This window comes from Coenobita brevimanus, chromosome 1 (genome assembly GCF_032717465.1).
Source record: "Coenobita brevimanus isolate Jiangsu-jjx chromosome 1, ASM3271746v2, whole genome shotgun sequence".
Taxonomy (NCBI): Eukaryota; Metazoa; Arthropoda; class Malacostraca; order Decapoda; family Coenobitidae; genus Coenobita; species Coenobita brevimanus.
Window position 1 is genome coordinate 4,394,114 of NC_136954.1, and position 23,248 is coordinate 4,417,361.

General features: G+C 41.4%; 1 protein-coding gene across 1 annotated transcript in view; it reads right to left on the minus strand.

Moving 5' to 3' along the window:
• Window positions 1-23,248, minus strand: part of LOC145412686 (glutamate receptor 1-like) — a 453,191-nt gene that overhangs the window by 15,993 nt on the left and 413,950 nt on the right. The window contains exons 11-16 of the mRNA XM_080282554.1: window positions 22,658-22,752; window positions 17,011-17,256; window positions 14,602-14,711; window positions 10,847-11,045; window positions 4,083-4,327; window positions 3,214-3,319 (exon numbers count right to left, since the gene is read on the minus strand). Of these exons, the coding sequence (XP_080138680.1) occupies window positions 3,214-3,319; window positions 4,083-4,327; window positions 10,847-11,045; window positions 14,602-14,711; window positions 17,011-17,256; window positions 22,658-22,752 (1,001 nt within the window). The remainder of the gene's footprint in view (window positions 1-3,213; window positions 3,320-4,082; window positions 4,328-10,846; window positions 11,046-14,601; window positions 14,712-17,010; window positions 17,257-22,657; window positions 22,753-23,248) is intronic.

Below are 23,248 nucleotides of genomic sequence, written 5' to 3' on the forward strand. Positions count from 1 at the left end.
CATGAGCCACTCGAATGATATCCTGCCTACAAACACGAGGGATGACAACTTGATGTACAACCTCCCATTCACAGTCGGCTGATGCTGTTGGGGGTCTCCACTTCCTCATAAGTACTCCTGACTTTACATAATAACAAGTAGAAGCACCGGCTGACTCTTCTTCACTGTAAGCAGAGTTAGCTAGACCTTTCAACTCAGGGTCAGCAACCTGCAACTCAACCAACTCTTGACGAGACAAATTATCAACACTACGGGGTACTGCCTCATCTGGTGAGTGGTCCAAATTAGCAAGAAAAGTGTCAGCTAGGATAACATCATCATCATCATTATCCTCTAAATCACCAGTAACTTTAGACTTAGCCCTAGTGACAGCACATGCAGGGAACACATCAGGGACATCACAATCCTGGGACGCAGCCACTGGCTCACTAGACAACTGAGGAGCTGGAAAACACTTGACTTCCACCAATATCATTTCCAAGTAAGAAAGTTACACCTGACATTGGGAGTGTCTCAACCAACCCAACCATAACAGAACCATTAACAAAACCAGACTCTAAATTCACTCTGCACAGAGGAACAGAGAAGTAATTATTCCCTACACCTTGTAAGATTACAGTTTCATCAGAGGAATTGAAATTAGAGCCTAGAACACTGGTCAGCATAAGGGATTGGCAAGCACCTGTATCACGATATATTTTAACTGATTTCCTGTCATTACTGTCCAGAGGACTGACAAAACCATCAGACAGGAAATTAGCACATGAACTCTTGAGAGTGTCACCCACGTTACTGCTCAAAAAAGGAGCTCCATCATGAGAATTTAAGTTACCCCTCAAAGCAGGTTCAGTTAACTCAGTTAAAGAATTCTGGGAACTCTCAAGAGTGGACACTAGACCAATTGACTGAATATTTAAAGACTCCTTTTGTTCACATCACGCTGTCTCCTGAAACATTTCTCCGTAGTATGACCAAGCTTACTACAATAAGTACATTTACTTTTCTGAAATCTAGAGGTGAAGCTGGTATTTACTTCCTGAGAAACATCATCTTTATTCTCCTTCCTGTTACCTGTACTCTGAGCAGAGGCAACGTACTTACTCTCAGCTTTCCCTTTTTCTTTAGAATATCTCTTGTGAGTGAGAACATATTCATCAGCTAAAACTGCAGCATCAGACAAATTATCTATTCTTTTCTCATCAAGATATAGGCTTACATCTTTACTAATACACCTTTTGAAATCCTCCAGCAAAATCATCTGCTTAAATTTACCAAAATCAGAATCCACATTCTTAGAATTTAACCACTGCTCCAACAAATCTTCTTTGATTTTTGCATACTCAACATGGGATTGCTTATCTTGCTTATAAGTTGTCCTAAATTTTACTCTATAAGCTTCAGGAACAAGCTCATAGGCCTTAAGAATCAAGCTCTTAACTACATCATAATTATCAGACTGATCCTGAGGCAAAGATGCATAAGTTACTTGAGCTTTACCGGTGAGAACAGTTTGAAGGAGTACTGGCCAATACTGTTTGGGCCAATTAAAACCTGTAGCTACCCTCTCAAACAACTGAAAATACTTTGTTAAATCAGATTCATTAAAAGGAGGGACAAGTTTAACATTTTTAGCCACATCAAAATCATCAGAGCTAGATGATCCAGTTCCACCTTGTTTCATGCGATACTCATGGTCTGCCTGAATCCTAGCAATTTCAACTTGTGCCTCGGCCTCCTTAGCACGGGCCTCCTGCAGGGCTAGCTGTAACTTAGCTAATTCAATCTGCGTTTGCTCATTTGGAGGAGTTACATTGAACAAGCTTTCATTAATCATGGCAACAATTTGATCTTTAGACTGATGGGAGCGAACAACAAATCCCAATTGTTGAGCAACAATCTTAAGTTCATTCTTTGTTCTGTTTTCTATATCACACACTGTTTGCACATTTGACAAAAAATCTTTGGCTTCATCAAGTGTAGAAATAGTAGCCATCATGAATATATCACAGTCACAAAATATCAAACAATATCCTTATGATAATATCCTGAATATCCTGATATGAGGTCGCCAAATTTATGTTACGGAACAGAGAAAGATAATGTACACTTTAAGTGAGAACACGAAGAGTCACCACTGTCCCGTAAAGTTCCAGGTTCAAAACAAAAGAGTTAGGTAAAATTACAAGTTAAAGTTTAATGCTCAAACTAACAACAAAACATTCAGGACTCATAAGGATAATGTAATGGCAAATAAACAGGTTAAATATATGGTTAACTGCAATAGCCTCTATTAACACGAAATTAGCAAGAGTAAATTTATCTAAGTCAGCCCTGATAAAATGAGATACCAGATAATACTCAGTGAATGCCAGATAAATAATTACAGATACAAACTATTATCAAAAATGACTGACATAAAGAACCCCACACGAATTACAAAAACTTCACCAGGCCCACAAATTAAACTTATGCTATACAGTACAAGAAAAAATGCAACAACAGTTATACTCAAATTACACACAGCTGCTAGATGTTTGGAGATTTCTTGAGCACTCACAATAATAATATCTGTACAGGGGAGGACAGAGATGTGAACAAAGTGAGGAGCAGATCTAAGTGGCCACGATGCAGAGACTGAGCTCATTATATAGGGGCTGGCAGAGCCTGATACAACTTGCAAGAGGGACGCGCAAATGAAGCCACGGGGACAAAGAGATGAAAATCCCGCAAAGTATAACAGAGAGAACGACTTACTCTACTATAACGGTAGAAGGGGGGGACTGAGGCAGAACACGCTCGTGATCAAACATGCAGCAACTGTGCGTTAAAATTACACAAAGGATGATGAAATCATAGGCTATGTAACAATATATATATATATAATATATATATATATATATATATATATATATATATATATATATTTATATATATATACATATATATATATATATATATATATATATATATATATATATATATATATATATATATATATTACAGAGCAACTCTTGCACATCTTTTTGATGCTTCTAAGCCTGAAATCACCCATTTTGATTGATTTCAAACATATGACAATAATTTTCAATGGTTACTACTACTACTACTACTGCTAATAATAATAATAATAATAATAATTATAGTAATGAAGAGGAAGAAGTATTAATTATCACCACTACTACTATTACTGCACCCGGAGGAGGGGGACCTAACCTGCGTATCCTTGCCACATTCGGAGTTATCGAACCACCACTTGTTCTTCAGTCTGAGCAGGTCTCCACTCTCCTTCAGGTTCAGTATTGCCAAATTGAGGCTTTCCCTATGGACAGCAGGTAAAGGGGATGATTAGAACGTGTATAGGAAGAATGAGGAAGAGAATGAAAAGACAAGGAGCGAGTGATATGGGGAGGGGATGGAGAAATTGGCAATTAGGAGGGAGAGAGAGAGAGAGAGAGAGAGAGAGAGGTGGTGGGGTGCAGAGGACGTTTGGTATGTGTGTGGAAGATTTAAAAAAATATATACCATATAGGCTACCACACCATAAAAATTTTCCAGCAAAAGGACGGAATTTCCCAAGTTAAAGTGCTTTATCTACAACTCATCTTCATCCCAGTGCAACATCTTTGTTACATACTTTGCTCTGAAATACTGAAATGTGACTCTTTAGGCTTCATTCAGCTGTAGGCAAACACATGACGCCAATGGTACCCCTTTACCCAGGTCGTGTTTCACAAGCATAATAAGTTCGGCGTCTGATGACTGCACTTGCATTCTGTGCATGGGTGAGATGGGTCTAAGGCATTCCTTATGGGGGCTTAGGTAGATCTCTCGCCTTAAAAACTCCTGTGTATCCGGGTCCAGATTATGTCCATATTTTCATACCGTTAAAGGGAAGTGTTCATTTTACTCTTCATACCTCCAGACAGCTTCATCCAGCCTAGGAGAGACTTTTTAAGCTGGAGGCGTCAGACATATTCCCCGTTAACCTGTTCTGTATCAGAGCTCTTCCCCATGCAAGATAATATTATGTTCCCGTACTGAACAGCTCAAACCTATTTCTGACTGATATTATCTGTACTCACTTAAGCGGCGAGTGTGGAAGGGTGGCCACGCCGTACCCATTGGAGTTCAGGTTGTGTCCGATCTTCATGGTGTCGCAGGGAAGTTGTTCATTGATGAAGTCATTCTTGACACTCTCTAGCAGAAAGGCGTACTTGCCCTTTGACGTTCGTACCCGCTCAATGCCTTCCTCGTACGAGTACATGAACACATGCTTACGCGACGACATGAACTCCCACATTCGACTGTACACACTTACCCTGGAATGCTGAAAAGGGTGAAATAATAAACTAGTGGAAACAACAATATAACACCAACAGCAAGAACAATACTGAAAAAACATTCTTGAACAGTAAGGTGAAATCGTACGGTGATTGGTACAATACAATATGCTGATCCCCTCACAGTGCGTGGAAGTGAACAGATTCTTGCAGGAAGACAATAATCTTGGAATGCTGAAAAAGAATGCAATTATACAATGGTTGTTTTTATGTGGCCTATACTTAAACAGACAATGAGCTGTTGCGAAAACATGTTAAAAAATAGTCACTGCCGTTGTCTACACCACCATCATCATCATGACCACAGCCAGCACAACCACCACCACCATTGCAATCTAATCGAACTGTCCAAAAATCGACCCCAAAGCACTGCTGGGACCTCCTTTTCCCCTTCAGTCTGGTACGATTTCATTTAAGTTAAGAAAGACCTCGTACTGAAGAGATTAATGAAGGCTGTGTTTAACTCTTCCAGTCTATCTATCTATCTATTGCCAGACGCCTCAATCCCGTTTGGGGTGGCCACAAACAAATCGCCTCCAAGTCGCCCTGTCCCCTGCCATTTCACTGCCCTGCTCCCAACTCATACCCCCCTCTCTCATATACCTCTCCACCCCATCCCTCCATCTCATCCTCGGCCTCCCCCTCCCTCTTCCCCCCTCCACCTCACTCACATACACTCTCTTCGTCAGTCTTTCACCCTCCATCCTCTCCACATGGCCAAACCACCTCAGTGTGTTCCTCATAACGCTTCCTATCACATCCACATCCACACCACAACGCTTCTTTATATCCTCATTCGTCAGCCTGTCTCTCCACGTGACTCCACAGGCTCCTCTTAAATAACTCATTTCCACTGCTCTCACTCTTGACTTGTGTCCTTCCAACAATGTCCAAGCTTCACTTCCGTATGTTAGAGTTGGTATCACAATACTGTCATGTAGAAACTTTTTCACTTCCATGCTCACTTCCCTGTTTCTTATCACTGCTTTCAAGGAACCAGCAACCTTTCTTCCCTGCTGTACCCTTTCAAGCACTTCACCCTCCAAACCTCCATCCTTACTCATCACACTACCCAAATACTTAAACGAACTCACATTTTCCGATTCCTCACCATCCAACCTCGCTGTACATTCACTAACTTCACCTCTCTCAAAGACCATCACTTTACTCTTCCCTACATTCACCTTTAGGTTCCGTTTCTTACACACTCTCTCAAACTCATCCACCAAGCCTTGCAGCTCCCCTTCGTCTTCACTCAACAACACAGTATCATCTGCAAACAACAGTACAGGGAGTTTCCAAACACTATCCTCTCTCACCAGGGCCACTCCAACATCCACTACCCTACCTTCTACCTCTTTTATTACCCCATCCATGTACAGATTGAACAACCATGGAGACATGACACATCCCTGTTTCAAACCAACATTCAAAGAGAAAAATTCACTTAGTTCATCATCCACACGCACTGCAGCCTTCGCACCATCGTACATACTCTTCACAGCATTCAACAACTTCCCATCTACTCCATACATTCTTAACACTTTCCACAATCCTTGTCTATCCACCCTGTCATATGCTTTCTCCAAATCCATGAAAGCCGCATACAACTTCTTTCCCTTCTCTAGAAACTTTTCCACTAAAGATCTAAGAATGAATATCTGATCTACACAACCTCTTCCCTTCCTAAAGCCTCCCTGTTCTTCTCCAACTAATTTCTCTGTTCTTTCTCTAACTCTGTCTATAAGTATCCTACCATACACTTTTCCTATTATACTAAGAAGACAAATGCCCCTATGATTACCACACACTTCTTTTTCCCCTTTTCCTTTGTACAAGGGAATAATTATACCTGACTTCCAATCCTCCGGGACTCTACCTTCCTCCCAGGCCAATCTGCACATCTTCCACATCCATTCTACTACTATCTCTCCCCCATGCTTCAGCATTTCACCACACACTCCATCAATTCCAGGGGCTTTCCCCGATTTAACTTTCTTCATTGCTTCCACAACTTCTATCCTACTGATTTCTTCCTGTCTTCTCACCTCCCTCCTTCTCCCAGCCATTCCCCAGCCACTTATACTCGCATTACTTCCATCCTCTACGTTCAACAATTCCTTAAAGTGTTCTCTCCATCTGCTCACTTTTTCTCCCTTCTCCACTAGCAATCTACCATTTTTATCTTTCACTCCCCTGCTAACTTCACTTCCACCCTGTCTTACTCTTTTCACTTCTCTCCAGAACATTTTCTTACAGTCCCTCCATTTTACACTCAAATTCCTTCCAAATTCCTCATCCACTCTCTTCTTACTCTCTCTTACTAATCTTTTCACCTCTCTTCCTTTCCACATATAACTCTCTCTTCCGCCTCTCAACTTCTTCCACGCCCCTATTTCTCATCCATTCATTGTATGCTTTCTTCTTTTGTGCCACAGCCTGTTTCACCTCTTCAGTCCACCACGCTGTTCCTTGCGGGGGGGGGGTCTCTTCCTTCCACACACCACATCACATGCTGCACATATTTCTTCTGTAAATATCTTACACATACCTTCCACGTCTCCCATCTGCTCCAATTCATATTTGCCCAATCGTTCCTCCACTTCTCTCTTATACTCTGCCTTTTTCTCATCCTCTTGTAACCTTTCCACTCTCCTTGCAACTACTCCTTCCTCTCATCTTTCCCTTCTTCTATTCCTCCATCTTACTTGCATCGTAATTCTGGCCACCACCAAGTAGTGGTCAGAAAGTCCACTCCCCCAACCTCTATACACTCTTGCATCCTTTACACATCTTCGCATCCTTTCATCCACACACACATAATCAATCATTGCCTGTCATAAATGACTTTGTGTCATAAAATACCTTGTGGTTCTTTGTGCTTGAGTTGTAGTTGAGTTATATATATATATTTTAGACTTGTGGTCGAGCGGCTTTTATATCTTGTAGTAGCTTCCCCATTTGTCATGTAGTGACAGGAGAGGTAAAGAATAGAATGGAACTATTTTTATTTGTCTTGGAAATATTAACAAGTCTCTCACATGGAACGAAGTATAAGTCCCGGGTTGCTACCTCCCTGTCTCGCTATCCGTCTCTCTCTCTAATTGCCAAGCCCTTCTCCCGTGACCTGTCTCTAGGATCGCTTGTCCCCCTCTCTCTTGCCTGTTCAGTGGCTAATCTCTGTCTGAGCTCTCTTTCCTAAATTCTGGTGTAGCAGGGGTGTGTCACGTGTGTTCCTCGTGGATGGACTAGGTCTTTGTTCACGAGAGGACTGCTGACAGCTAACTGCATCATCTTACTGGCCGCTGTCGTCAGCTTTCCTCAGTGTAAGCATGTTTAGCATTGCTCGATTCTTGCAGACACAATACCTTCTCATCATCTGACTCCCTGCTTCTATCTGTCCCTCTATCTATCTATTTATCTATATATTTAATATGATTAGCAATTATAATATGTAGTCCTACCACATGCCTTCCTTTCATTCAGTTCACCACCCTCCCTTCTCATCACTCGCCGTGTATACCTGTGGATCATTTTATGCCTGAAGAGGGTATTGGCTATCACCAACCCCCACCCAGCACAAATGTCCACTAACGCACTCCCATTCTCATCTATCTCAGCAGGCACACCCCACTCACCAACTATTCCATCCACCTTCACATTCCCAACTTTACCATTCATATCACCAATCAAAAACACTCTCTCATTCCTTCCAAACTTTTCCATGCACACTTCCACATTTGTCCAGAACTCTTCTCTCACTCTTCTAGCACGATCTTGCGTTGGCACATACACACACACAATCGCCCACATTTGTATTCCAACTTTCAACTTTACCAACACAATCCTTGACCCAACTGATCCATACTGTCTTATGCTCTTCTTCCATCTTTTACTCACAACTATACACACTCCTTCCTTTGCCCTCTCATTCTCATCTACTCCTGCACATATACCCCATCCATACTCCCATTCTCTCACACTTTCTCCTCTCCATTTTGTTTCAGTTATTCCACATACATCCACTTTCGCATCCTCAAGCACCTGGACAATCTCTCTCTCTTTCACCTCATCATTCGCTCCTCTTACATTCCATGTACTCATTACCAAGTCCTTTGTCCGGTCCTGGGTCGTCATCGTTTGGTCAGTCCTTGTCCGAGGCTTCTTGTTTGTTTTTTTAGTTAGTTGTTTTCCGGGGAGGGGCACTAACCCTCCGCCAACCCTTTTAGTCGCCTTTTACGACAAGCAGGGATACTGGGGGAGTATTCTTCCAGTCTGAAATGTCAAAATAAATAAATAAATAAATAAAAATCTGGTGGCGGCAAGAAAAAGGGGAAAGGATGTCAATGATGAACTTGACTCAGATTTTTGTCTTGTTGCAGCTTATTTCATGTAACTCAGTGGCAGAATTAGACAGTACTGTACCCTTCATCCTCTCCATAGCACTTCATGACTAGTATCATATTCTAGTGATACTCTCTTGTTAACACTCAGTATTGAAGTTGAAGAGAAGGCAATTTTAGGCCAAGTTAGAGTAGAATAGTGAAAAACTTCATCCCATCAATCTTACGACGTGTTGTTCATTGAATTATCTGTGTAGGATAGTTCATGGGACACATCAAGCAGTTACGACACCGACTACGAAACCACATCAGTGTATTACCAGAGTGGGTGGCATTATGAACATTGTGAGTTTTTAACTATCTTTAATTACAATAACCAGAACAGGCCTATATACAGAACCTAAAACTAACAAATGAACACAATACATCACAGAGTAAGCTCATTTATAACACCTGATGATCAACACAGCATGCTGAAACTCTCAATGTCTTAGTATTATATCCAATGTAACAGTGCTTTCATGTAAGACTGCACTATACTTCTCTAGTGGTCACCAGTAGCCTATCTAAGCACCACACGCTTTTACCAAACAGATATGTATCTTATTCATCATGATTTCTTTAACAGTTCACCAAATAAGCCACAAAGTAATAATGAACATCCTGTGGTACATGAGTGAAATACTGAAGCACAAACAACAGGTGACCCAAATAATAACTGGCTGTCTTAACTTGCTAGTAGTTCTTGTCTGTCTGCACTATTGCCGTGGGCACTTTACTACACACTGCCGAACTGCCTCGTGCACTCATTCCCCTTCCAGCACAAATCCGTAATCAATACATTGCACAAACCATAATGGTATCTCCACATGTAAGCTTGAGAAAGTATAATGAATTCCACCAATCACAAGTATCAACATATAAATTGAATGAAGAATATATTATAGTACTCAATTCTGTACCCAAGAATGTACTGCCTACACAGTAAAACAGAATTGTGTACACCATTCATGAACACACACAAAAGCCAACAAACCAGGGATGTCTAAGCATATATATAAGTAAGAACTAAACTCCGCACGTTATACACTCACAGCCACGGGTAGTACTACTCTGGGTTACGTTATTCCGGGTCTAATGGCCAACAACCCTACGTTAAGAGTACATAACACTTACCAATCTTCTGTGCGCATTTGGCTTTACCACACACAACACAATAGTGTGAACCCCCGACCATGCTTTCCTCTTTTAATACCAGGTTCACATGAGGGAAAGCCACTTCATCTCACACCATTTATTGAATATAGGCAACCATAGTTCCTTTGTCTTGATCAGTTCATTGCTATATGATCTGACTGAACGTAATTTTATATGTAGCTATGTATCTCATGTGGTTTCACGAGTTTTAAGCAATCATTTTTCAGGTAGAAAGAAGTTAAAATGGCAACAGTCGAAGTATGGTCATGGCAAAATGTCTGTTCCTCAAGCACGTACTTTGTTTATGTGCAGAAAACAAACTTTGTCGCCAACGCCACCTGCATTCACTACACAACACTATAATGCTCTGAGGTTCCATTCAGGGTTAATGGCCCTTTTAGAGCTTCAGGCATCTGGCAATAGATAGATAAATAGACTATCATCATATACAAGTCTATGGTCACTGCAGACGACCCTGATTCAGCTCTGTCCTGACTGACAGCTGATGACGTCACAACAATGCTATCCACAATCCCTGAATGACCAGTAAAACACTACGATTCATCAAGTGACAATACACAGTAATTTGGTGTTTGTGGCGTGACACTGTTACCATGACAACCCAGCCTCCTCTTGCTACCTTTAGACAACTGGGATTGGCCAAGACTTCGGACCACTTGAGCATAAATGAGCACTCCTAAGTTGAATACTATTGCCAGGAGGTAGCTAGAACACAAACATACCACACTGGACTGAAGGAATTAAACTAACTGGGATTAATACACAAACCAGAAATAATCTGAAACCCCACCCCCCCATACACACACACAGTCGTCTTCAACAAAACTCGATTCTATAGAAAGAGTAAGTTTGACAGACTCATTTGTAAAGCTTAAACCTCTTTTTTTATTTACCATCAATTAACTAAGTCATAATATATGAAAGAGAAAAAAAACATTGGCTTACCTCGAAAAACTTCATGGATGATCCCCCTTGGAGCGTGCCATACTCCACCTCAGTCTGACTGGCCAAATCGTCCACAGAGTTGATGGGGGTGACCAGCCTCTCGACGGTGAGGAAGGCGGCCAGGCTGGCGGTGTACGAGGAGATGATGATTAGCGTGAAGAACCACCACGCACTTCCCACGAGACGACCCGATAGCGATCTGCAAGGTGAGTGGTGATGGAGGTAATATTCTGTGAGAGTAAGAGGTGTGGAAAGAGCTGTGAGGGATGGAAAGTGTGAAAAAGGTGTATGGATGATGAGTATGATGATCAGCATACAGAACCACCACAAACTTCCCATGACACAGCCCGACAGCAATGCAGAAGGACAGGAGTGGTGGATGCACAATTCTGTGAGGGGTAAGGGTACTGTACATTTACACTGAGGCCGGAACAGAACGTATTCAGACGCAAACTCTCCGATCGAGTTGGTCACAATAAACCTGTAAGTATGTCTCGCTTCATAGGCCATGCTCTACATAAACTTTTTCTTACTGCCACACGCAATGTAGTTGCCACTGAGAAACGGATTGGTCACAAAGAGAATAAGTGTTTTTTTTTTTTTTTTTTATACCAACCTACATGATCGGACAGTCTACGTCAGCAGATGTTTTTTAGTTTATTTTGGCCTCTGTGAGGTGTGAAGTAATCTATGAGGGAAGGAATGTGTGTTTAAAAGGAGTATAGTTGTTGCTGATGGATGATGATTAACGTAAAGAACTACAATGCATTCCCCATGACACGGCCCGAGAGCGACCTTGAAGGTGAGCAGTGGTGGAGGTGATATTCTGTGAAGGGGAAAGTTTTGGAGACAGATTTGTGAGGGAATGGCGGTGTCAGAGAGGCCATTTAAGCCAGAGATCGTCTTCTATAATACATTCTTGCCACCTACAATTTTATTAAACTAAAGCGAGGTTTTTCGAAGTGAAGAGGTAAGATACGAGAATTAAAACTTCATTAACCCCTTTCCCACAAAAGGTCCTGCCTAAATTGCACAAATCATTTGGTGTCAACATAAAGAATACCAAAGTCACGAAATTGGAGGGCTAACCACTTCACGACGGTGGCCTCTTACATTTTACCCCTGCTACCACCAAATGAATGTACAGTATTAGGCTTTCGAGAGATTTTTCGAATGGTGAGAGTCAGACACAGCCCTCATTATACTGTTCACTGGCAGACGTGCATCCTATTCCCGAGGTCTAGGTAGCGTCCTTGGCTTCGCAGCACTTTCTGAATGATTTATTCCGCATACTCTTGTTTTACTCTCTTGTACGAGTACGTTATGCAGTGCTGTCTGCTTCTGCCTTCACCTTTATCAATGCTTTTCTGTGTCTGCCCTCCTCTCTTCCTTTATCTCCCATCTCTCCCGTCACTTTTTATTGCTCTTCTTTCCTTTTCAGGTGGCTTTACATTGAGTGACAAGCCAAATGGTTTCCTGTAACTCAGGAAACCATTTACATCAGTGGGTGGTTACTACGTAACGTGTTCCCTACATGTCAGCAAATGGGTTAACAGGGGGTTAGTGCCCCTCCCCGTAAAACAACTCAAAGACAAATGGCCATCCCTTACGGGATTATGGCGTCTGGTTATGGACAGATAGATAGGTCGACGTTATGGGTGCAAAGTATGTTGATAATAAAGTTACAGAAATAGCAAACAAGAGGAGGGTAAGTTGATTCGTATAGGAAACCTTAGGGAGAGGTGCTGAGAAAGATACCAGACGGGTGAAGAATATGCGTCCTTAGTTGAAGCAATTTACTGACAGCGTAAATGAAATACCAGAAAACAAATGATTGGATTGAAAGGACTGAATCTATTTCCCTTTCGTAAGTCTTCCGGTCTGAAAGGTTCTTCGTGAGGTGCAGAGAATCATGCAGTTTTGACTCTTTCACTGCAATGACGTGGTGGAATCCGATGCAGTTTTATTAAAGTAAAAATGGATTTCTAGTCCTGGACAAATTAATGGAAACTAAATCAAAACTACTCCAATCCGAAGTCTCTCGAGCTGAATATCACTGCTTGGACATAACAAAGAAAAAAAAAGTTATCAGGACAGCCTAAAGTATAGAAATAATCTGATTAAAAAAAAAATTTCAAAGGTATCTAATCATCCTTTGGCGCCAAACTACGAATTTTGTATTTTATCCCAGCTGCCAACAAGAGAGAGAGAGAGAGAGAGAGGGGGGGGCCACAGAATCACACACACACACACGCACAGAATAACACACACACACACACACACACACACACACACACACACACACACACACACACACACACACACACACCATTCAGCCATACATTCTCTTTTTCTGTCAGTCTGTCCAATACTCAAGCATGGAATCACCAGTCATTATAAACGTTAAAACCACTTGCACATAAAAAATAAAAAAAATAATGAACATATGATACACTCAACATCCGGAGTCCTGTCGCCTCTCCTGCTTTTTCTCTCCATGGGGTTCGATAATCAGTGCAGTGAATCAGCAGCAACCAACATCGTTAACTTGGTATAGTCGCGGCGCACGACTCTGAGGTTGTCATTATCGTTACCCAGCAAGCTACCTTTAAACAGTGCGTCCGATTTCGTATTATATTATATACAAATCATATTATACACGAATATAATAAACACTAATATATTATACACGAATCATAAGCGTATCATATTATACACGAAATCGGACGCACTGTTGACGGGTAGGTTGCCAAAGCATGGTAATGACAACCTCAGAGTCACGCGCCACGACTATAGTATAAGGCCATCAAAGTCTGTTGCTACGGATTTACCACACAGATTCTCAATGTTCACAGAGAGAAGGGCAAGTGACAGGACTTTTGATGGTGACTGTACATTAAGTCTGTATGGATGATGTATATTTAACTCTCACTGCTCGTTAGCTATGGTTCTTAAATGTTTATAATTATGAAGGAGTCTATCTATAAATATTAATGTCGGACCAACTAGAAAAACACTGGCCATAAACTCTGTCTGGTCATCTTAATACTGCAGTTGTAACTTGCATAAAAATCAGTCCTCTGTTGCATGAATTTCCCAAAGTGAACCAGAGAACATAGCTTTGTATGTGTCTGTCTGTCCCTCTCTCTGTTCCGCAAAAATATAGGATTCTTTCGATCTACAATTATCAAGTAAGTCTTTCTACTACCATAAAACCCAGTCAGCCGAGAAATAACCATAATATCTGTATGGTCTGTGTATCAGCATAATTCTCACCTGCTCGGGCCAGAATTCCGTGACCCTTGTACACCTGTAATCAAGGAGCAAGTCTTTCCATTAATATATGAGTTCCTAGGAATAAAATACGGTTCTTATCTGTATGGTGTATGTATCTGCTTCTCTGAACTGTCTGCATGCATTCCTCCACCTCTACGACGGGTGCTACGCATCCGTCTAGCAGCAAACTCATCCCTTTTCTGTCCACCTCTCTAATGCAAGAGTTAACCGTTACTCCCAGTCCTTCACTTATGCAACAGGTCAACTCTGGAACTGTCTCCCTCTGTCTATTTCCTGCTTCCTATGATCTCCAGTCTTTCAAACGCAGTGTGTCCAGGCATCTCGAAATGATTGGATCTGGAATTTGGCTTTCTCTTGTATTCTGTTTTTCTCTTGGAAGGAACAACTAGTTGTGGGCTCGCGGCCTTTGGTTCCTTCTTCCTCGCATTAAAAAAAAAAAATATGTACCTGTAGCTCACCTTGGGCAGATATCGACCCCTTGTTGCATGAACGACCCCAGGGTGAACCACAGACTGTTGCAGATGCTGAAGTCGTTGCTGACACCTGACTTGCCGTACATCTCTATCACCTGCGAGTAAAAGAAGAGGGTTGGATATGGCTACGTTTATTATTATTATTATTATTATTATTATTATTATTATTATGGGTCAGTGTAGGATTGGATGATGGATGGATGGATTATTATTATTATTATTATTATTATTATTATTATCATCATCATCATCATCATTATTATTGTTATAAGTAGTGTCCCTGAACTTATACTTGCCTCGTCTCTCTCTCTCTCTCTCTCTCTCTCTCTCTCTCTCTCATACTATACTCGGAGCCTAATAATTTCTCAGAATGTCACTTAAGAGTTCCATAATTATTCGGCTAAAATGTGGAACAATATTATGACCGCGACTATACACCAATGTTTTTGCGAGCCTTCTGTGATATCTTAGGGTATATTCTGAATCAAACCTAGAAGAAGGTCGTTTATGTATTTAAGAACAGGATCTACTCAAACAGGATGGAGTGAGAGACTGACGAGGAGAGAGGGGGAGAGGGAGGAGGAAGCCAAGGATGAGATGGAGGGATAGAGTGGAGAGGTATATGAGAGAGAGGGGTGTGAGCTGGCAGCAGGGCAATGAAATGGCGGGGGACAGGGCGACATGGAGGCGATTTGTTTCTGGCCACCCCTTACGGGATTAAGGCTCCTGGCAATAGAGGGATAGATAGATCTAATCATATTCACAATTTTAGCAGAAATATCTACGTATCTGCAAGACCAGAAAAATTCCTGTGGAAAACTGCGTAATATTTGAAGATGTAGGGCAGAAGAAAGTACTTTAGAGGAACAGATGAAAATTTAATTTATCATGGTTACTAATAGTATCTGAAAACTGTGAACGGTAATCACTTAATGGATAACACAAAGCCATTACTTAATATAAAAAAGTATAAACCACTAAAGCCAAAAACAAAACAATACTGCATTCACTAGGGTAGAAAAACATCAAGACAATTCTGTCCAAAGATCTACACAGCACAAGGTTCATAAACAAACTGAGCTAGATGAAGAAATGGCGACAAAGGATTGGCCACAAACACGCTGGAACAACGAAGCACTACCACGAACACTGGACATCGAATACGGACCCTATGAAACCATGAAACATTATTGGCAAGACTGATTTTAGGATTCAGCTTCTTAATTAATAGATAGTACTTTACCCGTGTAATGCATCCCCAAGATCCCAAGCGTACCAATAATGTTAAATTAACGATGTACACAGTGTAAAATATACTCAGATCTGTAACTTTTCTCTGTGGTCCAAAGCTGATTCGGAACACCCTATTGAAGCATGCCAAAGACCATGCCTGATAAGTAAGATAAGCGAACTTGTGTACAATATTTTAACGTGACGGGTTCACAAGCAGTCCTCAATACCTAGCGTGCTGAAAATATCGATTAAAAACAGTCCCAAACTTAACACTAGAGAAGCTGTTTCTTAAGATATTTGCGGCTACCGTAAGTAATTTGCAACTTATCTTGCCATAACGAGCTGCACTTTCGATCTGCAAACATCACACATTGATTCCATTAACTCCTATTGAACTCTTGTAGCTGAAAATAATTGCCTGTTAGCTGATGAAATAAGCTGCAAGTGATTGCGATGGCTCATTATTTAATTCTTGCGACCACCAGACGATTTTATTAAGCTTAGGGGAGCCTCACTAGTAACAAAGCTACTACGAATGGCCAAATCTAACTCATAAAGGTCGAAAAGTCTGCCCCGATGCTTAAAAAAAAAAAAAAAAATCTGGTAACAGGTCAACAGAAATGTCACTGTACTGTTTTTTGCAACTTCTGTCCAAACGATTTTATTAGACGAAATGATCTGTACTGACGGGGTTTGAAACAGTCCGTGGTGCCTTTTTAAAGCTTGATTTTCCTCCCAAAGCTGAATAAAGTCGTTTGAAAGGAGCAAGAACAAAATAATAATACGTAAAAAGAGAAGTTAAAATGTGGTAAAATAATGGCAATGGAATCAGAAGGGCGCATCAACCAACAACCAGCCTTGGTGTTTTACGTGGCAGGAGGCTGACCACGTGTATACTTGGATGTATATTTGCTGACGAAATTTCCTACGTGCCTTTCGATACTAAGTTCATAGAAAAGTTTTATTAGCAGTGATTGGTGACGTGTGTGTGTGTGTGTGTGTGTGTGTGTGTGTGTGTGTGTGTGAGAGAGAGAGAGAGAGAGACTATGGGTGCACACCTGACAGCCCGTCCACTGAGGCTCAGCTGTCCTTTTAGACAGCAGTTCCTTCCCTCACCAAATTACCAATCACCTCACCAGCACATTCCCCTAACTACCTCACCTTCCACTCGCTGGGGCTGAATCTGCTGACGAGGAACAGGACGATGGAAACCCCGACGTAGGCTAAGACGATGCAGGTCCAAATCTCGTGGGAGAGTGGCGACATGAAGCTGAACACTCCGGGTTTCTCCTTGGCGGGTTTCTTGATCATGATGGAGATGCCTTGGGTCATGAAGGGCTTGGTGAAGTCAATTACCTGTTCCCTCGATGATGTGATGGTTAGTGGCGCGATCGCTATGTCCGCCTCCTGTTGCCCAGAGAAAATACATGAGTTAGGGATCATCATCATCATCATCATCACCATCATCATCATCATCATTACGCTGAATGTAGAGCTGCTAAAGGCTGACCTAAAATGACTTGGGACTAGGTCACTCAGTGCGACCTCAGGGATAAGGGACTGGAAGAAAGAGGCTGCTGGAGATATACCAGCGTGGAGATCCGCCATTTGAAGGCCGACGCATGCAAGTATGTTGAAGCCTTTATAAAAGAAGCGAATCGAAACATTCATCATCATCATCATCATCAGTACAGCAATGTATCATAATGTTAACAATATTCCTCAGATGATATATATATATATATATATATATATATATATATATATATATATATATATATATATATTAAGCGAGGAAGAAGGAACCAAAGGCCGCGGGCCCGCAATTATTGGTCCTTCCAAGAGAAAAACAAAATACAAGAGAGACAAATTCAAGATCCGATCATTCGAGAAGCCCGGACACACTGCGTTTGAAAGACTGGAGCTCATAGGAAGCAGGAAATACAGAGGGAGAATTATGACAACTGATACACAGATTTTGTGTTATGCTCCGCTATTCGGCACACACACACACACACACACACACACAAGGGGACGGGTGTGTGCGTGTGTGAAGGTCACAGCCTTGCCCTTAGATCGGACTATATGAGCTCTCAGCTCCCTTCCGGGAGGGTAAAAGCTGACGATCACGACCATCAAGTGATCCTGACTGACCCGGTGAATTAAATTAATTAATTACACACACACACACACACACACACACACACACACACACACACACACAATTCTTTCACTTTCACATACAACCCCAGCCCCTCCCCCAAGACACACACAGATATCTCCTGTTTATTTGCTATTGACCGTACACATTTCATTACGCTCATGGAACTGCTTATATTACAACACAGTGATGGCACGCCATTAACAAATATACTCGTACAGTAAAGGAGGAACTTATCTTTCTTAATAATCAGCTCTTTAGCCAGTCATGTCCCTCCTTATACAGGTTGAGGCTTCATTCATAAATTACGTGTGCTTACTATGGTTCAGCCACCAAAAAATCTCCACACGCAAAATACTGACATACGTTCCACCTGGTAAACTGTAACATACGTAGTGAGGTTTTAGATCCAGTCTAGTTAAATTCCATTAATCTCCTCCTCTTGGTATTATTATTGATCCTCCTCCTCCTCCTCCTCTCCTTTCATTATTATTATTATTATTATTATTATTATTATTATTATTACTACTTTTATTACTGATCCTCCTTTTCCTCCCTCTTATCTGTTCACCGTCCCTCTTGTTATCGTCATTACCCTCCACTTCTTTTCCTCCTTCCTCTCCTCTTTTTGTCTTCGTATTCACCAGGGCCCAGGTTCAAATCCCCGCTGGGGCAGGGAACAATTTAAGGATTTGAATTTCGTAAAAGCAGAGTTTACTGATCTACAAGAAGACCCGCCAACATGTCATAAAAATACCCCTGCTAATACCAATACACCAGTCCTGTATGAGACAGCCCTAGCATGTATTCAATATGGACGGTGTGTTAGCGCCGAAGTGGTGATATGTAGAGGTGTATGGTATGCACGAGGACTACTGGGCCTTGGGAGCAGGCTGAGAAGCCTATGCCCAGAGTCGGACAAAAAAAAAAAAAAAAAAAAAAAAAAAAAAACTTTCCTCTGGTCCTTTCCTCCTCTCTTTTGCTCCTGCTCCTTCTCCATTACTTTCTTCTTCCTCCTACTTCTCCACCTTCTCATCTCCTCCTCTTTCTCTGCATCTCTGTTCCTCCTCCTCCTCCTCCTTTTGTTCCCTCTTTTGGCATTTTCCACTCACTCTTCCCACCTTCCTATCTTCTTCCTCTCGCCCCCTTTCTTCTCTGTCTCCTAGTTCCATCTGAGGGTTATTTCACAGCAGTATCTGACACTGACCGGTGCATATTTTCTTCCTTTAGTGCATTAGGAGTACCCAGATGAAGGATATGTCTTGCCGTAAATTAAGCTCATTCACGCAAGTTTCGACCTGAAAGATTTCACTTAATCATAACTTGCAGAAAAAAAAAGAAAAAGAAAACGGCAAAACAGTGCACAGAAAATAATATAAGTACTGTTACGGACACCAATCTGTTGACTCGCCTGTGATAACTGGCAGACACCGAGTAATGGCCCTCGAAACCCAGTACTGGAATCCCAGGACCTTAACAAATTCCTCTGAATAAAATGTTGTGGGTGAAGTATTGTCTATGATGTGGCACGATATGCCTGACCGCAGCTGTACATTGTAACAATGAAGTTCAGTTAACAGGCGAAATCACTGGCATTTAAAGATAAACTGTAGTGGCTGTCTGTTATAATTTTTTTGTTTTTTCTTGGAGGAACAATTTGCGGGCTACTGGCCACTGGTTCCTTCTTCCTTGCATAAAAAAAAAAATAATAATAATACGTGACAGTTAAGGTAATCAATATAAATGACCAATATAAACCAATAATTCAACGTTCTCTGTGTATCACCTGAGCCAATATTAATGCAATTATCTCCATCCCCGAAGGAACCAACAGGCAGAGTCGAACTCTTACCATTGAAAACGCATCATCGCATTACAATGGAATATATAACCCTCGTACTTTAACACATACACCCACGTATCTATCCAGTAAATAAAACATAAATTATATAATGTAGAAACTGGGGCTACACAGTAGGATAATTACGATTAATTATCAGGTTGGTATAACGAGCACCCTAACAGTTCTAATTCATCTATCTATCTATCTATAGCCCGACGCCCTAATCCCTCAAAGGGTGGCCGCAGACAAAACGCCTCCAAGTCACTCTGTCACCCACCATTTGACTCCCCCTCCCCCCAACTCACCCCCCCCTCCCTCATATACCTCTCAACTCCATCCCTCCACCTCATCCTCGGTCTACCCCTCCCTCTCCCTCCCTCCACCTCACCTACATAAACCCTCTTAGTCAGTCTTTCATTCTCCATTCTCTCCACATGTCCAAACCACCTCAGTGTATTTCTCCTAATCTTTTCAACCACATCCACATCTACCCCACAACGTTCCTTCACTTCTTCATTCGTCAACCTGTCCCTCCACGTCACTCCACATGCTCCTCTCAAGTAACTCATTTCCACTGCTCTCACTAATTCATGACTAACGTAAATGTACCGGTAAACAGTACCATCATCATCATCATCATCATCCAGTCCTGCGTTGCCCCATGAGAAGCGTAGCAGCCCGGGGCTAGGCAAGTTGGTCCTGACATTTAAGGTGAGAGTGACCAGCCTCACTCATCCCTGAGTGGCAGTGCTAGAGCAGTAACTCCAACCATCCCTTGGATATAAGCCCTCACCGGCTGAGACCGACTGGAGTGCAGCAATTACCCACTAAACCACCACGCGCCATAATTTGGTTATATGGTTACCACCCAGCATAGAAAATGGTTTCCTGGTGTACAGGAAACCATTCGGCTTTTCACTCAGTGTAGAGTCACCCATAGGCAGAAAGAACGGGAAAGAATGAAGGAAAGACAGACAAAAGAGGGAGTATAAAGTAACCCGTAGGCAGAAGGACGAGGAAAGAATGAAGTTAAGAAAGACAGAAGAGAAGGAAGGAGAGGAAAGGGCAGACACCTGAGACCAGCACTACATCGAGTGAGTGGATGGTAAGCGTCCCCACCTACCACAATAAACAGTACCTATGCATAATAAATAAATACCTTCCAAGCGTGAAATCATGATACCGTCCTGATCAAACAAATCAGCCACATTCTCACCAAAGCTGTTGGACACTGACCTTAGGCCACTCACTCACGCTCACATTAGCTGAGTAAACTCGCACCTAACAAATGACACACTAGATCCACACTGGAATTAATAACCTTCGCCATTAACCCTGATATATACATGATCTATACACATGTGAATCTCTGTGTGTTATATATATTATATACTACTATTTTATTTCATGGTTTTATATATGTATATTATTTTCATATTCTCTATAGAAAAATTTCAGAACAGGGGCTCGGTTTATTCAAGTAGGCTTCTTCACGAATAACTCTGGTACTTTTCTACAAAAACTATCACAGGCAACGCTGAATCCACAGTTTTTTATATTATCACCTAATATCATTTTATATATTTTTACATTATTAATATTACGGCAAGGATTCCTGGGATTTGCACGGTGAATGAATATGTGGTCCACTTCTATGGGCATAATGCTGATAAGCTCTCCGACTATTGTATTTTTTTTTTCTACCCCTGGCTTGCTGTACCCCACCTACAGGTGTTAAAAGGGCGGGATGATGATGATGACATGATGATGAAGATGATGATGATGGTCTAAAAACATTACTATTTATACTGTACACTCCCTATAATGATAGTTCACGACACAATAAATAATAACGTCTATAGTCGCGGCGCCCGCCTCTGAGGTTGTCATTACCGTATCGTGGCAACCTACCATTCAAAAGTGCGTCCGATTTCGTATCATAGTATACACGAATCATATTATTATGCACGAATATATTATACACGAACATTTTATACACGACTCACATGCGTCTCATATTATACATGAAATCAGACGCACTGTAGGGGTAGGTTGCCAAGACACGATAATCACAACCTCAGAGTCGCGCGCCGAGACTATTGTACACAGCATGTAAACAAATTAATAAATGATAAATTAATACAATGATGAATCATTTTAAGTCATCAGGTCTTGGGGTCTCTCATCAAAGAGAAATGTGTCGACTAATGATTGTGAGACGGACCCAGGGTATTCACCTCTATCTGTTTATTTATTCAAACATCTATCTATATTCGTTTATCTATCCACCCATCCAATGTTAATTCTGTATGACCCCGCATAGAGAGAGAGAGAGAGAGAGAGAGAGAGAGAGACTAATTTGACTGATGCTTCGTCTTCCTTTTCAAAGAGGATTATTGGGTTGCATGTTTTATAAAAAAAAAATAAATCATATATAATATAAGGCCTTCTTCTTTTTAACTCATTTAAAAGCACGTCAGAAATCCAACACAAGAATAATTTTTTTGTGACAGGTTGTTTACCTGTAACCTGGGGGAGAAGGAGATTCTCTCTCTCTCTCTCTCTCTCTCTCTCTCTCTCTCTCTCTCTCTCTCATTCCGAACGGTTTTTATTCACCGTTTGGGAGACCTCTTGTAAACTTAGGTTAAATGACGGCAATATAATCCCACAAATGCTAAGCTGAATAAACTTAGTCCGGAGATGTAAGACTAAACTTACAAATACATCATGCGAGAGAATGAGTTAAAAGAAAATGGAGAAAACCAATGGAGGGTAACTGAAGTAAAAATTAAGGCAACCCTGACCTGTCTCACCAGCTCCCCCACCATGCCGTCCCACCCACCGTACTGGCCATCGTTCTGGCCACCGTAGTTGTTGTCCTTCACGAGTTGCAATGTGTCTGTAGAGAAAAAAAAAAGAAAGAAAGAAAGAAGTACCAGGAGTGAATATGCTAAGAGATAAATAAGCCAGCATGAACACTAGAATGTGATTGATAAATTATTGGGCAGCTAAGTTGTTCTTCAAATTGTTAATATCTTGGGGAAATCAAGAAAAAAAAAACTGTGGGTAGGTACATTAACAAGAAGAAATCGATAAGGACACAATATGTGATCTACAGAAAATACAATAACCTTCACACGTTGCAATGTGTCTTGCGGGACACAGACGAGTGAGTAACAGATTAATGGGAAAGAAGGCACTAAGTATACAATAACATAACTATGCGACAGAGACAAGACCCTACAACCAAGGAAGAAGATGCCATTATTAAACAAGATCACCCAAGCAGCCCGTACCTCCACTGAGGCAGCACCATTCCCCTTACATGTATTTCAGACCTTGGCCTTTGACATTTTTTGCAAACAAATTTATTCACTTGTCCCTCTGATATTCCT